We start from the raw sequence: 18,975 nt of genomic DNA, 5'->3' as shown, positions 1-18,975 counted from the left end.
GGCATGTGTTCACTGCCCTCTGTCTTTCTGCCTCCTCCCTCCTCTGAGTGGCATCTCTCTAGACTTTCACATCCATCATGGCAGCACTCCTGGTCTCCAACATAGATACATATAGATAGATTGGAATATTGTACATTTATTGTTTCTTTTCCAGGAAGATTTTTTAAAAAGCTTTCCCCCTGTGATCGATGGAAATGACTAATTCCATTAGAAACGTGATGAATGGGTGACTGTTATGCAGTTTCCTCAGCTCCGTGTTTCAGTGCATTTGCTCTCCTGGCAGCCACAGGCCACCGCAGGTGCGGAGCTCGTGGGGCTGACACAGGAGGACCTCTCTTTCCACCTTTTCCAAAGTGCTTCCTGACGTTCTCCTAGATAATGTGTGCATTTTAAAGGGGATGCTCTCTATGCACAAGCAGACTTGAGGAATGCTACGGTAAACTGACTTCTTTAATGCATAGCTCCCCAAAGCATTTCATGCGATCATTTACTCTGGACCATGCAAGATTTCCAAAGGATATTTGGTCACAGAACTTACTTTTTTCATCAAAACATTACATCTCTAAGTTCAGTGTTCCATGGAAAATAATTTCAAAAATAATGTTCTAATGGCAGTAGTACATTTCTCTCTGTCTTGCAGAGAAACTGTTTTACAGTTGCCCTTATTGAAGAATTCAAATTTACTTTCAGTATATTTTCATCAAATTGGATCTTTATAATTTTTATTCCAATTGTATATTAAACACCCTATATGTGATTATTCAGAATCTCTTAAAACTTCAAAACAGAACAAATAATTTTCATTATGCTATATTAATATGGTTTTCTCTAAGAGAGTTCTTGGAAAATCAGTAATCTTTAGAAAGGAAAATAGTCTAATTATGTGTTGATCAAGTGTTTCTTTAATTAGGTTATCAGTACTTATGCATGTTGCATAGTAGAAAAAAATATCATAAATGCATCAACAGAAAAGCAGTAGAAACAAAGACAGAGACAGTGAGAAAGACAGAGAATTTGAATGGACCCTGCTGGGAAGAGTCACTGTAGATGCAGCTCTGGTAGGGAGAGCAGGTGTAACAGGGACACCTGTGCTGCCCTCAGCTTTCCTTTGGGAATCTCAGCTGCAGTGATACACCCTGCAAAGGCATCCTTGTCCGGACTCCTTCACATGATTTTTTGAGACTATGTGGAAGGTTACTAAGGCACAAGGGACAGGCTCTGAGTAGCACTGTTCTGAGTTAAATCAAAATCATTCTCCTTGTGAGACCTAAGAGAGTACAAATGTGAAAGTGGTCTCCAGGCCACAACCTGCCACGGAACAGCTCGGCTCCTACTCGCATGACCTCAGGCATTTGCCCTGAGAGTGAAGCGGGAACTGTGACCAATTAGTGGTTTCCTAGGAAATCCAAAATTCCGGTGGACCTCAGACCTGGTCTCTGTTTAGTGGGTGCTTCTGTTTTCTGAGTTGTCACCTGCTTGAATTCGTTACTCAGGAGTTTTAGTCTCTGTGCTAAAAGGATCTATCTATTATGGAGAGTTACATTTTACCAGGAATTAGAGGATCATCGGCTTCAAGCATGACTTCCAGTAAGTATCTTAGGATGCTTTGGAGAGTTAAGACAAAGCTTCCAGAGCACAGAGCCCAGACCTGGTTTGTACTTACTAAGCACTTCTTTTATATTCCATTAGGAAAAAAATCACGCAAATGCCTTTTATTCTCTCTACTCTTCTTTTTTGAAAGTACTAAACACTCTAGTAAGTAAGAACAGGTATGGAACAAAGATATAACCACCAACCCTCATTTTCTTTATTATTATATTTGTAGGTAAGGTAAATTATTTCATATATGTCATATATACAGCGTGTCCCAAACATGGTAGGGAAAAAGTAGATTTACAGTTGTGAGTGTGCAAAGCACAGAGTTTATTTATTTTTATTTTTTACAGAGACAGAGAGAAAGAGAGAGACAGATAGGGACAGACAGACAGGAAGGGAGAGAGATGAGAAGCATCAGTTCTTCATTGTGGCACCTTAGTTGTTCATTTATTGCTTTCTCATATGTGCCTTCACTAGGGGTTACAGCAGAGTGAGTGACCCCTTGCTCAAGCTGGTGAGCCTGCACTCAAGCCAGCGATCTTGAATTTTCAAACCTGGGTCCTCCGCATCCCAGTCCGATGCTCTATCCACTGGGCCATCACCTGGTCAGACTTATATTATTTATTAATTATTATATTTCATATTAAAAACTGTAAACCTACTTTTGCCCCACCTTGTGTATGTATGTATGTGTGTATATATGTATGTGTGTATATAAAAATAAATTTGATGGACACTTAAGGGATAACAGCATCAAAGGACACAGTAATGGAATGACAATTCTACCATAGGATCCTTGAGTTGGAAGATCATTTTCTCCATCACCAGCACTCTGGTCCTTGGCCCTCTGCATGTGCACGTCCAGTGAGGATGAATGCGCTCTTTTCTGCAGCAGGCTATCACTTTGGTTAACCATGTTCCTTCTTTTGAGTGGAAGTGGGTCCCCAGTGGACACCAGCCATTGCACAGAGTCAGCTTTGCCTCTCTCTTTTTGCCTCTCTCTTTCATGTTATCACATACTTCATCAGTCTCTCTACTCCTTGATTTGCTGTGAATAATATTCAAGTTGTGCTGTCCCACCAGCTATATTTTCCCCTTATTTGATTCTTATCTGCCTGCATGCCCTTGGAAGTTGGTATTAACTGGTCTTCTTTGGCCTGCTCTTCTTGTTCTATTTGCTTTACTAGAATGCCATTCACTCGCTACCTTGTGTCCAAATCTTTCAGACAAGTCCCAGATCTTCCTACAGGCTAATACAGCTCCTGTATTCTTGGTGTGTATTTCTGTCTACTTCTGGACATCTCTACCTTTCAGACCTGTCAGGGGCAAAACTTAAGGCCTCAATGACTCCTTCCTTTAAAGAAATATCTAGTTTTTCCTTTATCTAGGCTTCTTCAGAACATGTTAGTATCTCTGTCAGGACAAATAATACATATACATAGATCCTTTTGTAGAACACTAATTTTCATACAAAAGATACTAGTTCCTAGTGGAAAGTACCCTTTGTTCAATATGCATATTGGGTGCTTTTTGCCCAAGTTTCAAATGGCCCCCTACCTTGGGCTCTCCGCTTCTTATGAGATGAATGGCATGCATGCAGCAGTCAGCACTAAGGCATCTGCACTTGTTAATTACTTGTCGTGTTCTTGCTCTGGGGCTTGAAAATACTCCCATGTCCCCCAAGAGCCGCAGAGAATGGGCTTTCCTTGAAGGCTACACCAAATCACTGTCCGCATCTCGTTAGAAAACTTGTCAGTTGACACAGTGTTTGCCAAGAACATATTCTTCAAACAAGATGCCTTGCCCTATTTTCTCCCTGAGGATTCGACTTAGGGCACACTGTCTTGCAGAAAACTGATACTTTGTCAAGGCCACTTCAGGGTTTGTCTAAGTAACTGGTTTCTTCTCCACAGAGTCCTGTCCTGTTCTCAGATGTTTCTGTTGTAGAAAACAGGGTTCAAAGTCAGTGGTCTCCTCTCTGCTGACATTTTTTTTAAAATTTTGCTTCTTCCAGAATAAGATTATCCTGGACCCCATGACGTTCAGTGAGGCCAGGTTCCGGCCATCCCTGGAGGAGAGGCTGGAGAGCATCATCAGCGGTGCCGCGCTCATGGCCGACTCCTCGTGCACGCGCGATGACCGGCGTGAGCGGATCGTGGCTGAGTGCAACGCAGTGCGGCAGGCGCTGCAGGACCTGCTCAGCGAGTACATGAACAACGTAAGTCCTGGGCCATCGCGCTCACGTCGCGGTGGACTGCGGTGTGCGGTGGCTCTCAGAAAGCGTATATAGCGTGGAAAGAGGGCAGGTGTTCCCCAGAGAGAGCCAGATGAAATCAGAGAATGGCTTTGGGGGAGTCTGATGTCATTTCAGAAGGCATCTTGGTGTGGAAGTGATTAGTGGAGAAGAAAATCTTTTTAGGAAAACTTGGGCTTTTTACTTGAGTGATTTCTTGGTCCCTTTAGTGGTTGGCCTTTGATTGAGGTAAGGTTTCAATTGGTAAAAGCAGATGGTTGATGGAAATAATTGAGGCTATATCGATGTCCTCTTTTACAAAGAGTGCTTTCAAAGGCAGGGGTAGCTGCAAATGCTAATCTTCAATCCTGAGAGGCATTAATAAGTATAATAGGTTTTAAATGTTTTTGCAAGGTTGGATAAGGTGGAAATGTTCTAACTGCACTAAAGCTTGTAGGAAGGTTATTGATTCATCATGCAATTAGAGATTCTTATGAGAGGGAGGCTCCAAGTTTTCAAATGAGTAGCATAGCAGTATTATCTGCTTGTATTGCAGCAGAGATAATAGCTGTCCCCTCCTACAGTTATAAAATGTGTCCGTTCTTGTGTACTGAAAACTATAAAAAAGAGATGAAATTCATATTCTTTGCTTAGAAAGACACTGAATCATGTTGGTATTGATCTGCTGCATTCATTCAGCCAAGGTGATGTTGTTGATGTCCAGGACTAGCAACCGTGAACGGCCACGGGTTCCTTCTGTGCTGGACTCCAGCGTGTGAGAGAGTTTAGCATAAAGTGGGAAAATGTAGAGAAACTGAGGCTTTGCAATTACATATTGATAACATGCCCAGTGTCATGTCCGGGGAGGGATCAGAGACGCTGAAAAAGCTGCCCACAGCTCAGGAAAGCCAGCCTGGGTCCTGTTAGAACACTCAGAGGCAATTCTGAGACAAAGCAGCCAACCCATGTCCCTCCCCCCAGCCTGATTCTTCTTACCAGTTCCATCTCTAACTGACATGCATCGCATGGGTCCAAACAGAAGTTGGCATTGGTAGGAATAATGCTGTACCTGCTAGACTCTGCAAAGATCTTTGAGCTAGAAAAGAAAAAGATGTAGAATATCCTACAAACTAAAACCAGAAAATCTGTTGGGTTTCTTTGTTTTTTGTTTTTTCATGAACCTTCAGGTGCTTTGATTATGGAAGGCTTGCTCATTTTCAGGGCACAAAGAATAAGGTGTGGATGCCTCATGTGGTACCCAGTTGCTTATGAGAACTTCTCTGCAGGGCCCTGGATGGCCAACATTGGGACTTGATCCAAAGTGCTATGCAAGGGAAAGCTAGGAATGTGGTCTGCCAGTGTCTCCCACCGTGAGTGCGTCCTCGGAATAGTAGGTTTAACAAAAAAAGAGAAAAAAAAAGAAGAATGATTATAAAAATCTGGTATTCTGTTTGTTGTTGCTTTTAACAGAATAGCAACAGGCTAATGACTCATATGTGGAATTTGGTTTTATATTAATACACGCTAATAATTTCTATCAAGAGAAGAATCATTGCCAAAGAAGGGAGTAGAAACTGAAGAGGTCACACTGATGGTTAAAATCTCAATCTAAATAAATCAGAAAAAAAAGAAGATGCAAAATTGAATGGAAATTACAGAATGTCACTAAAGCAGCATTGATTGTGAGGTGACACATAATGTTCACTTTGGTGTCTAGAAACCTGTCAGGTAGAGTGGTTTCTTTCAGTGTAACCTCATTCAGATCAGCAGAGCTGATGGATTTTTGTATTGTATTGACTCCAGGTACTTTTCTTTTCTTGGGGTTCAGGTATGTTTTGTATTTTTACTGAAAACTTATTTTCTACTTTGGTATAGTAATAGACAATATATAAGGTAGTCCTAGTGCTTAAATTTCAAAGTGTGCAAATTCTATTTACATTAAACCATTAGGATCAAAAGCTGAAATAAAATACCTCCTATTGACTTTTATAGAAACTGTGCCAAATTGACTTGGACTTCACACTTCCTTGGTGATTTTAAGGTAGAGTTGGATGCGGCTAGACAAGCTCCATAGTGCCTGTCGAGGGCATCATTTCTACTGTCACGATATCAGTTTCTGTTTACTTTGCTACAGCACATACTAGTATAAAAGCACGCTCACCTGTGTCCTGACTGGCAGGTCTGTTGACGTTAACTATGACGTTAACAACCAATATATTAGATGGCTCAGTTGTGCCTAGACTGTCTTAAGATATTCCTTTTTCAGGATTATATGCTCTGAAACTAAAGGTACTGTCAAATTGTCACCCTGTAGATTTTTTTTTTTCTTTGCACTTTTCTGAAGCTGGAAACAGGGAGAGACAGTCAGACAGACTCCCGCATGCGCCCGACCGGGATCCACCCGGCACGCCCACCAGGGGCGACGCTCTGCCCACCAGGGGGCGATGCTCTGCCCATCCTGGGTGTCGCCATGTTGTGACCAGAGCCACTCTAGCGCCTGGGGCAGAGGCCACAGAGCCATCCCCAGTGCCCGGGCCATCTTTGCTCCAATGGAGCCTTGGCTGCGGGAGGGGAAGAGAGAGACAGAGAGGAAGGCGCGGCGGAGGGGTGGAGAAGCAAATGGGCGCTTCTCCTATGTGCCCTGGCCGGGAATCGAACCCGGGTCCTCCGCATGCTAGGCCGACGCTCTACCACTGAGCCAACCGGCCAGGGCACCCTGTAGATTTTTATCTTGATGTGCTGGGTAATATTATTAAGATGAAGATGCCATTCAATTGAAAAGAGAAAATTAAAAAATTTGACATGACTGACATTTCTGGATTCTGAGACTTTTCTGATCAGCCCCTGATGAAGATTCAGTTTAGAATTCCCACTGGTAGGTGAAGCTATTCCAACATCGTAGTCTTATACATGCTCAGTGGTGTAGAATGCGGGGAGAGGAGACTGGGTAGAGGAGCTGTACACTAAATGATTAGGAAAAAGAAGTCTGCATGGTTTAGCCACATGGCTCACCCTGAACACAAAAGGATATCACTTGTGTGTTAGATATTTCCACAGACATATATTCAAATCAATGTGTATGTGTGTTTTGTGTGTGTGTGATTTGAAGATATAAAAAAAATGGTATATTTGAGACAAACTGTGGTATGATATACAAGGGCTGGGTGAGTAGAAGCACGTGGCAAAAACTATGATTAGCAGCCATGCCAGACAGGTCTGTTGGGATAGTTTTAGGAAAGCCCGGGGGTGGCTTTAATTTGTTTGATCAAGTTTGTAATGTAGCTCAAAGCCAGAAGAGTCCTAAAAATAATCCCTCCATAACTAGAACATCGTTGTTGTGCATATGTGGAACGTAACGGGCAGAAAGAGACTCCTTTTCAAAACGAAGTGTGGCCTTTGGAGCAGGGCCATCAGCATGGCGGTGGGAGTATTATGCCAAGTACAATAAATAGTTTCAGATTGTAATGAAGTCATCAACTTTTCCCTGCAACTCATTATGTTATACAGGTTTTTCTTTTGTGGCAGTAAAACTCTTTCTTCAACACACTCAAAAACAATCTTAAAAGTGACCCATAATAGGAAACAATTAAACACGTAATTTTATTCATAAGAATTTTGTGATGGAAGTCATTCAACAAGTATGTGTTGTTTGCCTGGTGGTTCTGTGCATTGTTCTAGGCTCCTGGGGGTACAGAAGAAGGGAGCAAAATAGACAAACTTTTCGCATCTCATGGAGTTTACAGTCTAGTTGAGGGAGACAGACAATAATAAGTGATTTGAGCAAGAGTTACCTCAGCCAGTGACAGGTGAGACAGGATACAAGAGCATGGGTCCAGCTGTAAGGAGGAGGAGGGTTCATTGAGATGATGCTATTCAGTCAAAGACCTCGTGGAGATGATGGAGCAGTAAGGTCCGATGCCTTCATGTGGGAAGAGTGCCTGGGTGCCTGAGCACACTCCGCGGGAGGCTCACGTGGCTGAGAGAGAGTGCGGAGCAGCGGGTGTTCAGATCTGCGAGGTTACAAGGTGTCGGCTATGCCTGGTGCACCAGGATACGGAATTTGGCTTTGACTTCAATGGAATGGAAGGCCATTGAAGAGTGCGGGCAGAAAATACTGTGACTGAGATGTTGAAGACAGGGCAGGACGTAGGAGAACAAGGGGTAAGAAAGCAAGAGGACAGATGAGGGGAAACTGGGATAATTCATGAGAAGATGGTGGCTTGGGCCAGTGGTAGCAGTGGTAGCAGTAGAAATCAAGTGCTCAAATTCCCACTATATTTGAAACATGATTTGCTTTAAAAGTAGCTAGTGAGAAGAGTGTGTTGTATGAACATCGGATAGACACTGAGCAGTGTGATCACAGGGTGATCTCAATCACACCGATATGCTGTCTTCAGTGGGTTTTGGTTAACCAGAAAATTCTGATTTACGTGGATGTGGTAACGATTTGCAGACAGCACACTTGGCAATATCTGGACACTTTGCTAGACAGATTGCACCTGACAAGGGAGTTAAGTAGAAATAAATTTGCTTCAATGTCGTATCACCAAAAATATCCAAGTATGGTTCACAATCTAATAAACATAAAAGACAGGGAAAATGTAATACTTATGCTAAGTACTAAAACTAACCGCAGAGCAGTAAGGAGATGCCTTAAACCGTCACTTGTTTGTGTCAGAGTCCCGCGGGCCTGGGTGAGAGGGGTGATGAGCAGGTGTGTCTGGACCCCGTGTGTGTGGAGCTTCACAGCGCGCTTCGGCTTTCTCCACCCAGACACTGTGCTTTTCTCCAGATTATTTTTTTAAAGACTAATGAAAAACTACATTAAAAAAAAATCATACAATTAAAGTTTAACTGTTTGCATAATGGTGGCAGAGAATTGGGTGGTATTAAGTAATGACTTGTAGGTCTCTGCTGTGTAAAAATGTGGCCGGTTATTTTTTAATTGTATTTTTATAAATGATAAAATGATATCTTTTTTTTTTCTTCTGAAGTTGTAAACGGGGAGGCAGTCAGACAGACTCCCGCATGCGCCCAACCGGGATCCACCCGGCACGCCCACCAGGGGGTGACGCTCTGCTCACCAGGGGGCGATGCTCTGCCCCTCTTGGGCGTCGCTCTGTCACGACCAGAGCCACTCTAGCGCCTGGGGCAGAGGCCAAGGAGCCATCCCCAGCGCCCGGGCCATCTTTTGCTCCACTGGAGCCTCAGCTGCAGGAGGGAAGAGAGAGACAGAGATAAAGGAGAGGGGGAGGGGTGGAGAAGCAGATGGACGCTTCTCCTGTGTGCCCTGGCCGGGAATCGAACCCGGGACTTCCGCACGCCAGGCTGACGCTCTACCACCGAGCCAACCGGCCAGGGCTGTGATAGCTTTTTTATAAAATATTTAAGTCCAATTTTTTTTTAAACTCTTGAAGCACCTCAGTGAATCCCTGGGGACAATTTATAAGCCAGTATTGTACAGCGCGGGATAAAGGCGCATGGACACAAATAGATGTGGGAACATATACACACATTCCAAGTGTCTGAAGGGCCATTGTCATAGCCCTTGCTCTAGAGGGGGCTCCTGCCATGGGAGCTCCTGATGGATCTGATTTGTGAGGAGTTGAGGTCTGAAATGAGGTCTTAAAAGATAATTTCCAATTTCATTCTGGAGCTCACACCACACCAAGGCTCCAGCAAACAACACTGTATCAGTAACATGTGAAGTGATATCCAGGCGTGGGGAGCTCTTAGTATAGTGAGCTTTTACAACATTCATTTATGTTTTGATGGTTGACAGAAATATATGTTCATTGAAAAAGATAAGAAAATGAAGCAAGAATAAACATTTATTCAGATTCTCATCCTCTAATGATAATATTGTTAATAATGTTGTATGCCTTTCTAATGTCTTTAAACTTATATGACTGATGCATTTATACACAACCACATCCATGTGTCTTGTGCCTTGAGTTAAAAAAAAGTAACTTATTGTAAATGGTGTTTTATAGTCTACTTTTTTCATTAATATATTGTGACTATGTTACCATATTAATAAACATTATCTAACCTATGTTTACTGGCTGCATAGCATTTTATTATATAGATATGTAATAACTCATTTAGGAGCCATTCATTTTGAGAGCATTTTTACAGGAGAGTGTTGGACAGATGTGCAGGGCAGACCTCTTATGCTGGTGGTCTGAAGTACCGATTTAGACCTGCAGCGTGACCGGGGACCTAAGTGAGGATAGCACTTGATGCATCATATGCTTTATATATATGTATATATATATATATATATATATATTAAATTGTAGTTAGAAAATTAAATTTAACAGGGTGACATTGATCAAAAAAGGCACATAGGTTTCAGGTGAACATTTCTATAGCATCTGAACTGTTGATTATGTCGTATACCCATCACCCAAAGTCAAATCACTTTCTGTCACCATATATATATTTGTCCCTCCTTACACCTTTCCCCCTCCCACTCGCCTGCCCGTAGTAGGTTCATATGCCTGAAAAGGGGATATCTGAAAATGTTGTGCCATGAAAATTTTATACGTTAAAAAAAATGTTTAATGCCTTGGGTTTCATTTAAAGCTATCTTGTATTTTTCTGTAATTTATTGATTTTCTGTATAAATTTGATTTTTTACTTTCCAGAATGTCTCTACATTGGCTCTATGTGATACTGCCAAGGGCAGCCCAGAAAAAATGATGCACAAATTCCATAGTCGGGTTTGAGCTAGGGTCCCAGAAAAAGCGTAGCACACTTACAAAAGGAGCAGCATCAGAACGACAACTTTCTCATAGAAATGCTTACACATCCAGTTTCTCCCCAACGGAAAGGTAGGGGAAAGCCTGAGGAGTTATCACTTAAGGATAAGGCTAATTCTTGATGAAACATAAAATTTGTTTCCAGTGTAATTGAGGTCTTCTAATTTCTCTACTTTCTGTCATTATGGAAAAGAGGGCATGAAATTCACCAATGTCAGTTTGGCTGAGAAGCTTCTCTATTAAAACCTTTGGTTTAAAATGGAATCCAAAGTAATGTTTAAAAGGCTGTGGGCCATGTAGGAGCTAATGTTGCCCAGACCTGCCCAGATGGCCCTCCACTTTAAGGAGAAATCGGGAATTGTCTTAATAGGATTGGTAGCTTCATTCAGGAGTAAGATTCCTAATCTCCCAAATTTGGCGCCTGTGGTGAGAAAGTTTTCTTTGCTTTCCTTATTTGTACCTTTTCTTATCTCCTTTTCTCCTACTGCCCTTCAGATATGTTGAGTGACCTCGTTTCTATTAATTTTGAGCTTCAAACCCATCTGTGCAATTATGCTTCTTATATAAAACCTTTGCTCCATGAAGAGACAGTTTTTCAATTTTGTTTTAGTTGGTGTTTCTTACTCAGGCATTGAAAAAGTACAGTTAGGTTACCGACCCTTTCTCAGAGGTCTAAGAATGTTCTTTGAATGTACTCTCCTGAGTAATATGATTGGGATGGGGCATCTTTAGGTTCTGCCTGAGGTCAGTATCCTTAAATTATGAAATTTGCAACTTGCTTTCGACACTTCCAGGCAATTATCACTGTGACTCCCAAAGGTACCGGGACTAATAGAGAGCAATGCAAAAAAATTTTTTTTCTTATCTTCCTTCTTCTTATATTCATATTGCATTTCTTTTCTAATGCTGTTCCACTAAGTTTGCTGTAATGGGATCTCAGAAAGTCTAGGGAGAGTTATGGAGGGCATGCTGGGTGGCACAGACTCAGGCTCAGGCGGTGGGAGAATGTGCAGCCATGCTGGCGGGACACATTCCCTGAAGGAATAACGAGGCTGAGAGAAAGTGCTCCACGATCAATCATCTGACAGGGCGTGAGGGTGCTGGGCAGGGCTGCAGGGGGAGGTCCCGACTGGCAGGTGGTGGGTTGGCATTAGTGTAATCTGGACAGAGCATCCACTGTAGCTATAGGGTACAGGTGCAGGTAACAGCTAATCCCCATGGGAACAGGACACAATTATCCTGGTGGGGGCTTTAGGTCCTTTGGAAAGTACATCATTCCGTACCTATGTTTGCTATTATTTATTACCAGCTTGTGACACACAGTTAAATGACTTAAAGATCCCAGGGCAGATGGGTCTAACTAGTTTTGTTTCCCCTGGATCATCAAGGTTAATTTTCCATGCACCCTCTCATACAATCGCCATGGGTAGGAACATGTGAAACCTTCCTATGTGAAACATTCCTGTTTCCCCACTAAGGATAGTTCCGAAGAGTTATAAGCCTGTGCTTTGTTAAACTCAGGTTCAGATCCCAGTTTTATCATCTGTAAATAACTTGACCTTGGGCAAGGTAAATAGACTCTCTGAGTCTCAACCCTCTCGGCTATAAAGTGACAAGACTGAATTCACTTTATGAAAGTACTTGAGGACTGAATGAGACGGTGGCTGTCAGGAAGCTCAGTGTCAAAGGAAAAGTTACATTTTCTTCTTTGTTCTTCTCAATACCCTTATTCTATTTCTTTAACCTCACATAGAAGCCTTCTGCTGTAAAACCCATGGAGGTCTTTTTGGAGACAAGGGTATGGATAAAGAAATGGAAGGTGTCATTGGGTGTGTCTGGACTGGGATTGGTTCTCCTGCTGGCTGGCCCCTGGCAGGCAGAGACTGTCTGGCTATGTGGCTCTGCCTGGATTGCCAAGGCCAGGGAACAAATGAATGCCCTCATAAAATGAGCTGATCGTTAGAGACCATGGAGAAACATGACTGAGACTGCACTGCTGGGAAGCCAGAAGAGTAAACGTTAGGAGGACCAGGTCTTTCCACTGTTAGAAGTTGGATGCAGTGCAGCCTGTCTGCGTTGGTATATGAGATGCCTTCCTTTCCCCAGTCCCTCAGCTCCTGAGAGACAAAGGCCAGGTTCTCCACTGAACCTGGGGATCGTTCCTGTTCCTGGGGGTCGGGGAGATGGACTGGAATTCTAAGAGTGTAGGCATGGGGCAAATTACCAATATGATTTATTAAGATGACTTTCTTCTGTAGCTCCAAAATGTGATTCTGTAAATATTGGGTTTCAGGGTTAGAATTTGGGTTTTGGTTTGAGGTTTTTTGGATTTTTTTCTTCTTCTGAAGCTGGAAACGGGGAGAGACAGTCAGACAGACTCACAGACTCCTGGATGCGCCTGACCAGGATCCACCCGGCACGCCCACCGGGGGCAACGCTCTGCCCACCAGGGGGCGATGCTCTGCCCCTCCGGGGCATCGCTCTGCCACGACCAGAGCCACTCTAGCGCCTGGGGCAGAGGCCAAGGAGCCATCCCCAGCGCCCGGGCCATCTTTGCTCCAATGGAGCCTTGGCTGCAGGAGGGGAAGAGAGAGACAGAGAGGAAGGAGGGGGAGAGGTGGAGAAGCAGATGGGTGCTTCTCCTGTGTGCCCCGGCCGGGAATTGAACCCGGGACCTCTGCACACCAGGCCGACGCTCTACCACTGAGCCAACCAGCCAGGGCCGACACAATGTACTTTTTTTTTTTTTTTTTTTTTCATTTTTCTGAAGCTGGAAACAGGGAGAGACAGTCAGACAGACTCCCACATGCGCCCAACCGGGATCCACCCGGCACGCCCACCATGGGGCGACGCTCTGCCCACCAGGGGGCGATGCTCTGCCCATCCTGGGCGTCGCCATGTTGCGACCAGAGCCACTCTAGCACCTGAGGCAGAGGCCACAGAGCCATCCCCAGCGCCCGGGCCATCTTTGCTCCAGTGGAACCTTGGCTGCGGGAGGGGAAGAGAGAGACAGAGAGGAAAGCGCGGCAGAGGGGTGGAGAAGCAAATGGGCGCTTCTCTTGTGTGCCCTGGCCGGGAATCAAACCCGGGTCCTCTGCACGCTAGGCTGATGCTCTACCGCTGAGCCAACCGGCCAGGGCCCACAATGTACTTTTTATAAGGCACTCTTCTTGGTGATGGAAAGAAAAGAATTTATCAAATGAAACAGGAGATGAAAGCAAAAATATGCCTTAACAGCAAAATTCCGTCTAGTACTTAGAATTCTAGCTAGCTTCTCTCCTTATCAAATACACCCCTTCACTGAGTCCTTGAAAGGTGGTTCTTAAAAACCTACAAGGTCAATCAATATGATGAGGAAGAGCAGGTAATGTTAGTAGACAGGCAGGGGCTGTCTCTGCCCGAGTCAATGAGCAGGGATGGTTGACAGAGTAGACTGCCGAGTCATCAGATCTGGCCATCCCGGCTGAGACAGCCTGGACAGCACAATCCATCAATTGATCTTCTCTGAAGAGCCTTGCTGGTCCTTAAAGAAGATGTCATGGAACTGTCAGGGAGAGTGGGAGGCTGTCCTCCACCACCAAACTTAGGAGCCTGGCTAAACTTTTCCTTTGTGTTTCCAAAAGATGTGGGCAACCTGGAACTGTGGATCTCTTGTCCTTGACTGTTGTTCCAAGATAAGCTCAAAGGCCGTTTGCTTGGGCCTCAATCTTCCTGGAGCCTATCCTGAAAAGATTATTTTGATTCATTGAGGCAACTGTTGCATTCTGAGAACTAAGTGTTTCACTGGTGGTGATTCCTCTCCATGCTCCAAACCCACCAGGCCCTCGACTGCATCTGCACTTTGCGCTTACATCCATCCAACTGAAATGTTCTTTCTCCAGCTTTGCATGGATGGCGCCTTCTCTTAAGTTCCATCTCGAATATATTGCTCTCAGTCTCATCAGTATATTAATTTATGTTCTAGCACCTGCCAGCCTCTGTTACATCATCTTTTTGTGTTGTTATGTCGGCTCCTCCACTGATATTTAAACTCCCAGGAGACAGATCTTGTTCACAATTGCCAAAATCTAAAGTATCTATCTAGTCTGGAGCAGTAAATAAATATTTTTAAAATGAATTTCCTCCCATCCTTCAATATTGATGATGATGATGATAGGAGGTGGATGATGAGGAGGAGGAATAAACAGAGCAGCACCAGCAACAGTAAAATAACCCATATGTTTTGAGCTTATTAGAGTCCCATGTTTTGGAACAAAATGATTCACCTGTGTGTGTGTGTGTGTGTGTGTGTGTGTGTGTGTCTACTACCTAGGTAAAATTGTAAGTAAATCAGCCAAGTTTAAGTGTTAACTATACTTGGCTTCTTCATGACTCACTTTGAAGTACCTAGCCTCTTCCCTATAGTTTCAAAGCCCTGGCACACGCCCATATCAGTTCTTTCTAAAAAGGCCTAAAGTGATCTTAATAACTAGTAGTAGAGACAAAAATAATCTGAAACATGTCACTTGCTTGCTTTTCAGCTCAGAGAGCTCCATCTAGCAGCTCACTCTTCATTCTGCAGTCTCCTGTTTCCTCCAGGATGCCCTGTTTGGGCGTGGCTTGCAGGAATGTATGTGAGGGGCAGGGAGTTCCGGGACCATTTTTAGCTCTGCAGAATTCTGCAGGCTAAACTGAGAACTTTGGAAATGATTTAACTCACCACTCCCTAAAAGAAAAAAAAAACATAAAAGAGTTTGCATATGTACCTAAGAGATATATTTGCAGAAAAAAAGGGTAACCATATAGCTGTTAAAAATTAGACATGGTGTCCAGAGTCCTAGCCCAGATTCCAGAATCACAGAGGGGCCAATGGTTTTTAAGTTTAGCAAGTACCTGAGTGATTTCTTTGATCAGACAGGTTAGGGAACATCGGATGTAATAAGTCAGTGGATCAAATCCAGAGTTGTCAATTCAAGACAGCATGGTTTTAAAATGGGTTTCCTCTTTGTGAACAGGGATAAATACTTTTGTAAGAAAGCATCAAATGCAGCATCTCTAGGGAAGCTGTATATTACTTTGCCTGGACATTCTCATAATTTCAGAGAAGACTTGTAAAGCTGGGTGGCTAATCTCTTCTTTGAATCCCTTAGAAATAAACAAGCAAATGTGAACCAACATCTCACCTGAGAGCTGTTAATTGAAGAGTAGCTGTTCTTTTTCAAAGCTCACCTCCCTCAAACACACCTCTTCCTACATGTCTACTCCCCCATTTGTGAAAAGAAAATTTATCCTCCTTAGAAGAACTGTTCTCAGTAAATGCCAGAACTAAAATACTCAGTCTCACAGCTTATTTAAAATCCTCTTTCTTAACAGCTTAATTGCTGACTTCAGTTTCTACTAACTCTGCAGGTTGGGTTGCAGCTGACAGATTTATAGCATCAACCCAGAGCTTTGCCCTTTGCCAGTTCACATCTTGAACTGAGCTTTTGTTCTGGGTTCTTCAGTGACTATTCTTGGGTTCTGTTTTCCAGAGGAAGCTACATTTCCCTTGGGATGCTTAAATTTATCTATGTATCAGAACCATGTAGGAGATTTTAACACATACGTATTCTAGGGTCCTACCAGTTCTCAAACAGCAAAATCTCCGGGTACTGAGCTTGAGTCCCTGTATGTTAGCAAGTTTCCCAAGGGATTCTCATGCCTCCAGTCCTGTGCCAGCCTTGGGCAAGGCAAGCATTGTTAGATACAGAGACAGGTGCCATAATTTTCCTTTTCTTTGGTTTTCAAAATAGCATTTTCAAAATGTAATTATTTATTATTTATCTTTACACTCCAAGTCATCCTCCCCAAGCCCTGAGCCCCGGCCACAGAACCAGAAACCTTGCAGGGATTTATTTGCATTTCTTTCCTCTTTCTCCCCTAAAATGCCTCAGGAATGCAACATTGGTTGGCATGCTATGTGGTTTTCATCTCTGTAAAAAGAAGATGAAGACAACATTGGTCTTTTTATTATTCGGTCTGCACACTTGGGTGTTAGGAGGCATCAGTTATGAGTTCTGCGGTCTAGTGGCTAATTTCACACCTTTGATCTCCACAAAATAGACACAGAAATCTTTCGGGAAAGATTTTTTTTTTTTTTCGGCCTCCATGAAACTTTTACAAATAAAAAGAAATTCTCTGAACTTCACCTTATCATAGATACTGCATTTTTTCTTTATCATTGGCCTAATTGTATGCTTCTTATCTCTTCTGTTTGTTCTCTTCCCCCCCCCCCATTACTTTCTCTTTCTCCGTTTATAAAATCTGTGAAACTGTTTCCTTTTCTAATACATTATTTTTTAGTTTTTAGTTCTTTAGGATCTCAGAGGATCACCATTCATTTTTCTAAAGCCTCTGTTTTCTGACTTCAGGCCTTTTAGATGAAAACAATCAATGAGATATCTGCAAAATATCAAATGGTGAAGTACATTTTTAAGGTAACATAGCTAGAACTGAAATTGGAATGAAGGTCTTCATTCTTTGATTTTTTTTCTCATTACTTTATGTTTTATATTTTAATGGACTTAGACATATTATTGGATTTTTGGTAATCTTTTTTTTTTCCATTTAAAGTCCTCCATCTCATCGTTAATATTCCTTTTGATCCCTCAAAGTTAGTTAGACGGTACTTTTGCAAGCATGTATAGATCTTAGTAGAACCCTTTTAGACAACAGCAACTTCATGGCACTGCCCCCAGAATACCCCAATGAGGGGCAAATGAGATCCTTTGTTGGTGGGAGGAGAGTGTTAAGGGAGCAGACAATGGAATCTGATTTTTTCCAGTGGTGCAGACCCTTCTGACTTCAGTCTCTAGATGGAGGCTGTCCACCTTCCAGGAGAGACAGCAGTGGAGCTAATAACCACAGCAACCAGCACTGATGTGTCAACTTTCCCTTCATCACTTGTTGCCTGGTGTTCAGAGTAGTGACTCTGCTCTTGACTGTTCCCATCTGTCCAAAGACCTGCCTTTTATTTACCCTTTTCCAAAACAAACCTTTAGTTGCCTGTAGCTTGGATTAGGAGATAGCACTGGGAGTCCAGCTGCTTTGTAGATGTTTAACCTGACCCCCCCGCCCCCACCGCCCCTTCCTTCAGAAGAAGCTGCTGCCTATTTTCCTCCATCTCTGAGGGTTGGGTTGTTCTGAGCTTTTGCAGTTGCTAGCTTAGGATTTAGCCTTCTCAGACCTACTAAATGAGTTGACACAACTTTGATATCCACTTTCTAATGTTGCTTTGGCTTCTACTTCTTATTGTCCTTCTTTTGCAGGATTGATCCCTTAAACAGAAAAGTGCCTTGTGGTCATGTCACTGGGATTTTAGAAAAGAGCAGTGATAAGAGCCTGTGTGAAATCTGTCCTCAACCACAGCTTTTATTTTGATTACAGGTTCCTTTCATACCTATTTCCAGGATCCATGTTTTGTACCTAACTTAACCAAGGAGATGAACAGAGCTAAGATGATCAAATTACATTTTCAAAGTGAGGAAGAATTTTTGGTAAAGTAGAGGAGAGGCACATGCATTGGGATGCAGCTGGGATGGGGGAGTTCGCTGAGTCTAGGCACTCGGTTGTATTTTAGTGTTCATACTATTCCTAACCAAAGCGCTAGAGTTATTGATTCTAATTTAGACCTTGAAGAAACTGTGGTTGCACAAACCTGTCTTTGTGGCTTATGCGGCATAATTATAGAAGCAGAGCATTTCTCACATGATAATAAAGAATTCTTTAGAAACTAATTGTTTTATATCTGCTTGATGCTCTAGTAGTTTTAGTTACTGATAGTAATTGCACAATTGCCAAACTACAATGACATGTAGTTCGATACATGTACATATGTTAAGAAAAAAACAAAAACTTATTAGTTTTAGGTCTACATTTTCTAGAGAACCAAATGCTTTAGGGTTGACTCCATCCACCCTTTCCCTACTTCTCCCTGAGCAGTCCTGATGCTAATTGAATGAAATATTTGCTTTTCTTTTTAAAATTTTATTTGAGAAAAGAAAAAGATCGTGGGGGTAAGGCAGATTTTGAAAAAGAATGTAGTTAATTTCTACCATTCTGTCTGAAGTTGACAGGGATAGTGGACAGGAAAGTTAATTGTGGCATTAGTTATTTAGGTATCTGATCCATCTGTGATTATACTCATGGAACTGGGATTATGGTAAAATGGAGAAGCCCAGCTCTTTGCAGATAGGCAGATCTATACTGAAATATCCAGATTCCGAGCTATCATCACATCTGGCTATCAGTTTATACTACCTGTTTAAAATCTGCCCAAACAAGTGAGAACCGGCTCGGCACTCTCCGTCTCTGTCCTGAGCATCTCAGCGGCCCTTGGTCTGGTCTGGTCTGGTCCGCCACTCT

The 18,975-nt window shown here is 42.8% G+C and overlaps 1 protein-coding gene and 1 non-coding gene across 5 annotated transcripts in view; one reads left to right on the top strand and one right to left on the bottom strand.

Annotated features, from left to right (window-relative positions):
• Positions 1-18,975, top strand: part of CTNNA2 (catenin alpha 2) — a 1,254,514-nt gene that overhangs the window by 442,056 nt on the left and 793,483 nt on the right. For all 4 annotated transcript variants that reach the window (XM_066267520.1, XM_066267518.1, XM_066267521.1 and 1 more), the window contains one exon: positions 3,611-3,814. In XM_066267520.1, coding sequence (XP_066123617.1) covers positions 3,611-3,814 — 204 coding nt within the window. The remainder of the gene's footprint in view (positions 1-3,610; positions 3,815-18,975) is intronic.
• TRNAA-AGC (transfer RNA alanine (anticodon AGC)) lies at positions 6,467-6,542 on the bottom strand. Its single transcript has one exon. It is a non-coding gene; the product is annotated as a tRNA-Ala (tRNA).

The sequence above is a fragment of the Saccopteryx bilineata genome, chromosome 3 (genome assembly GCF_036850765.1).
Source record: "Saccopteryx bilineata isolate mSacBil1 chromosome 3, mSacBil1_pri_phased_curated, whole genome shotgun sequence".
In the NCBI taxonomy this organism is placed as follows: domain Eukaryota; kingdom Metazoa; phylum Chordata; class Mammalia; order Chiroptera; family Emballonuridae; genus Saccopteryx; species Saccopteryx bilineata.
The sequence above is the reverse complement of the archived record's forward strand: the minus strand, read 5'-3'. Positions and strand labels throughout refer to the sequence as shown.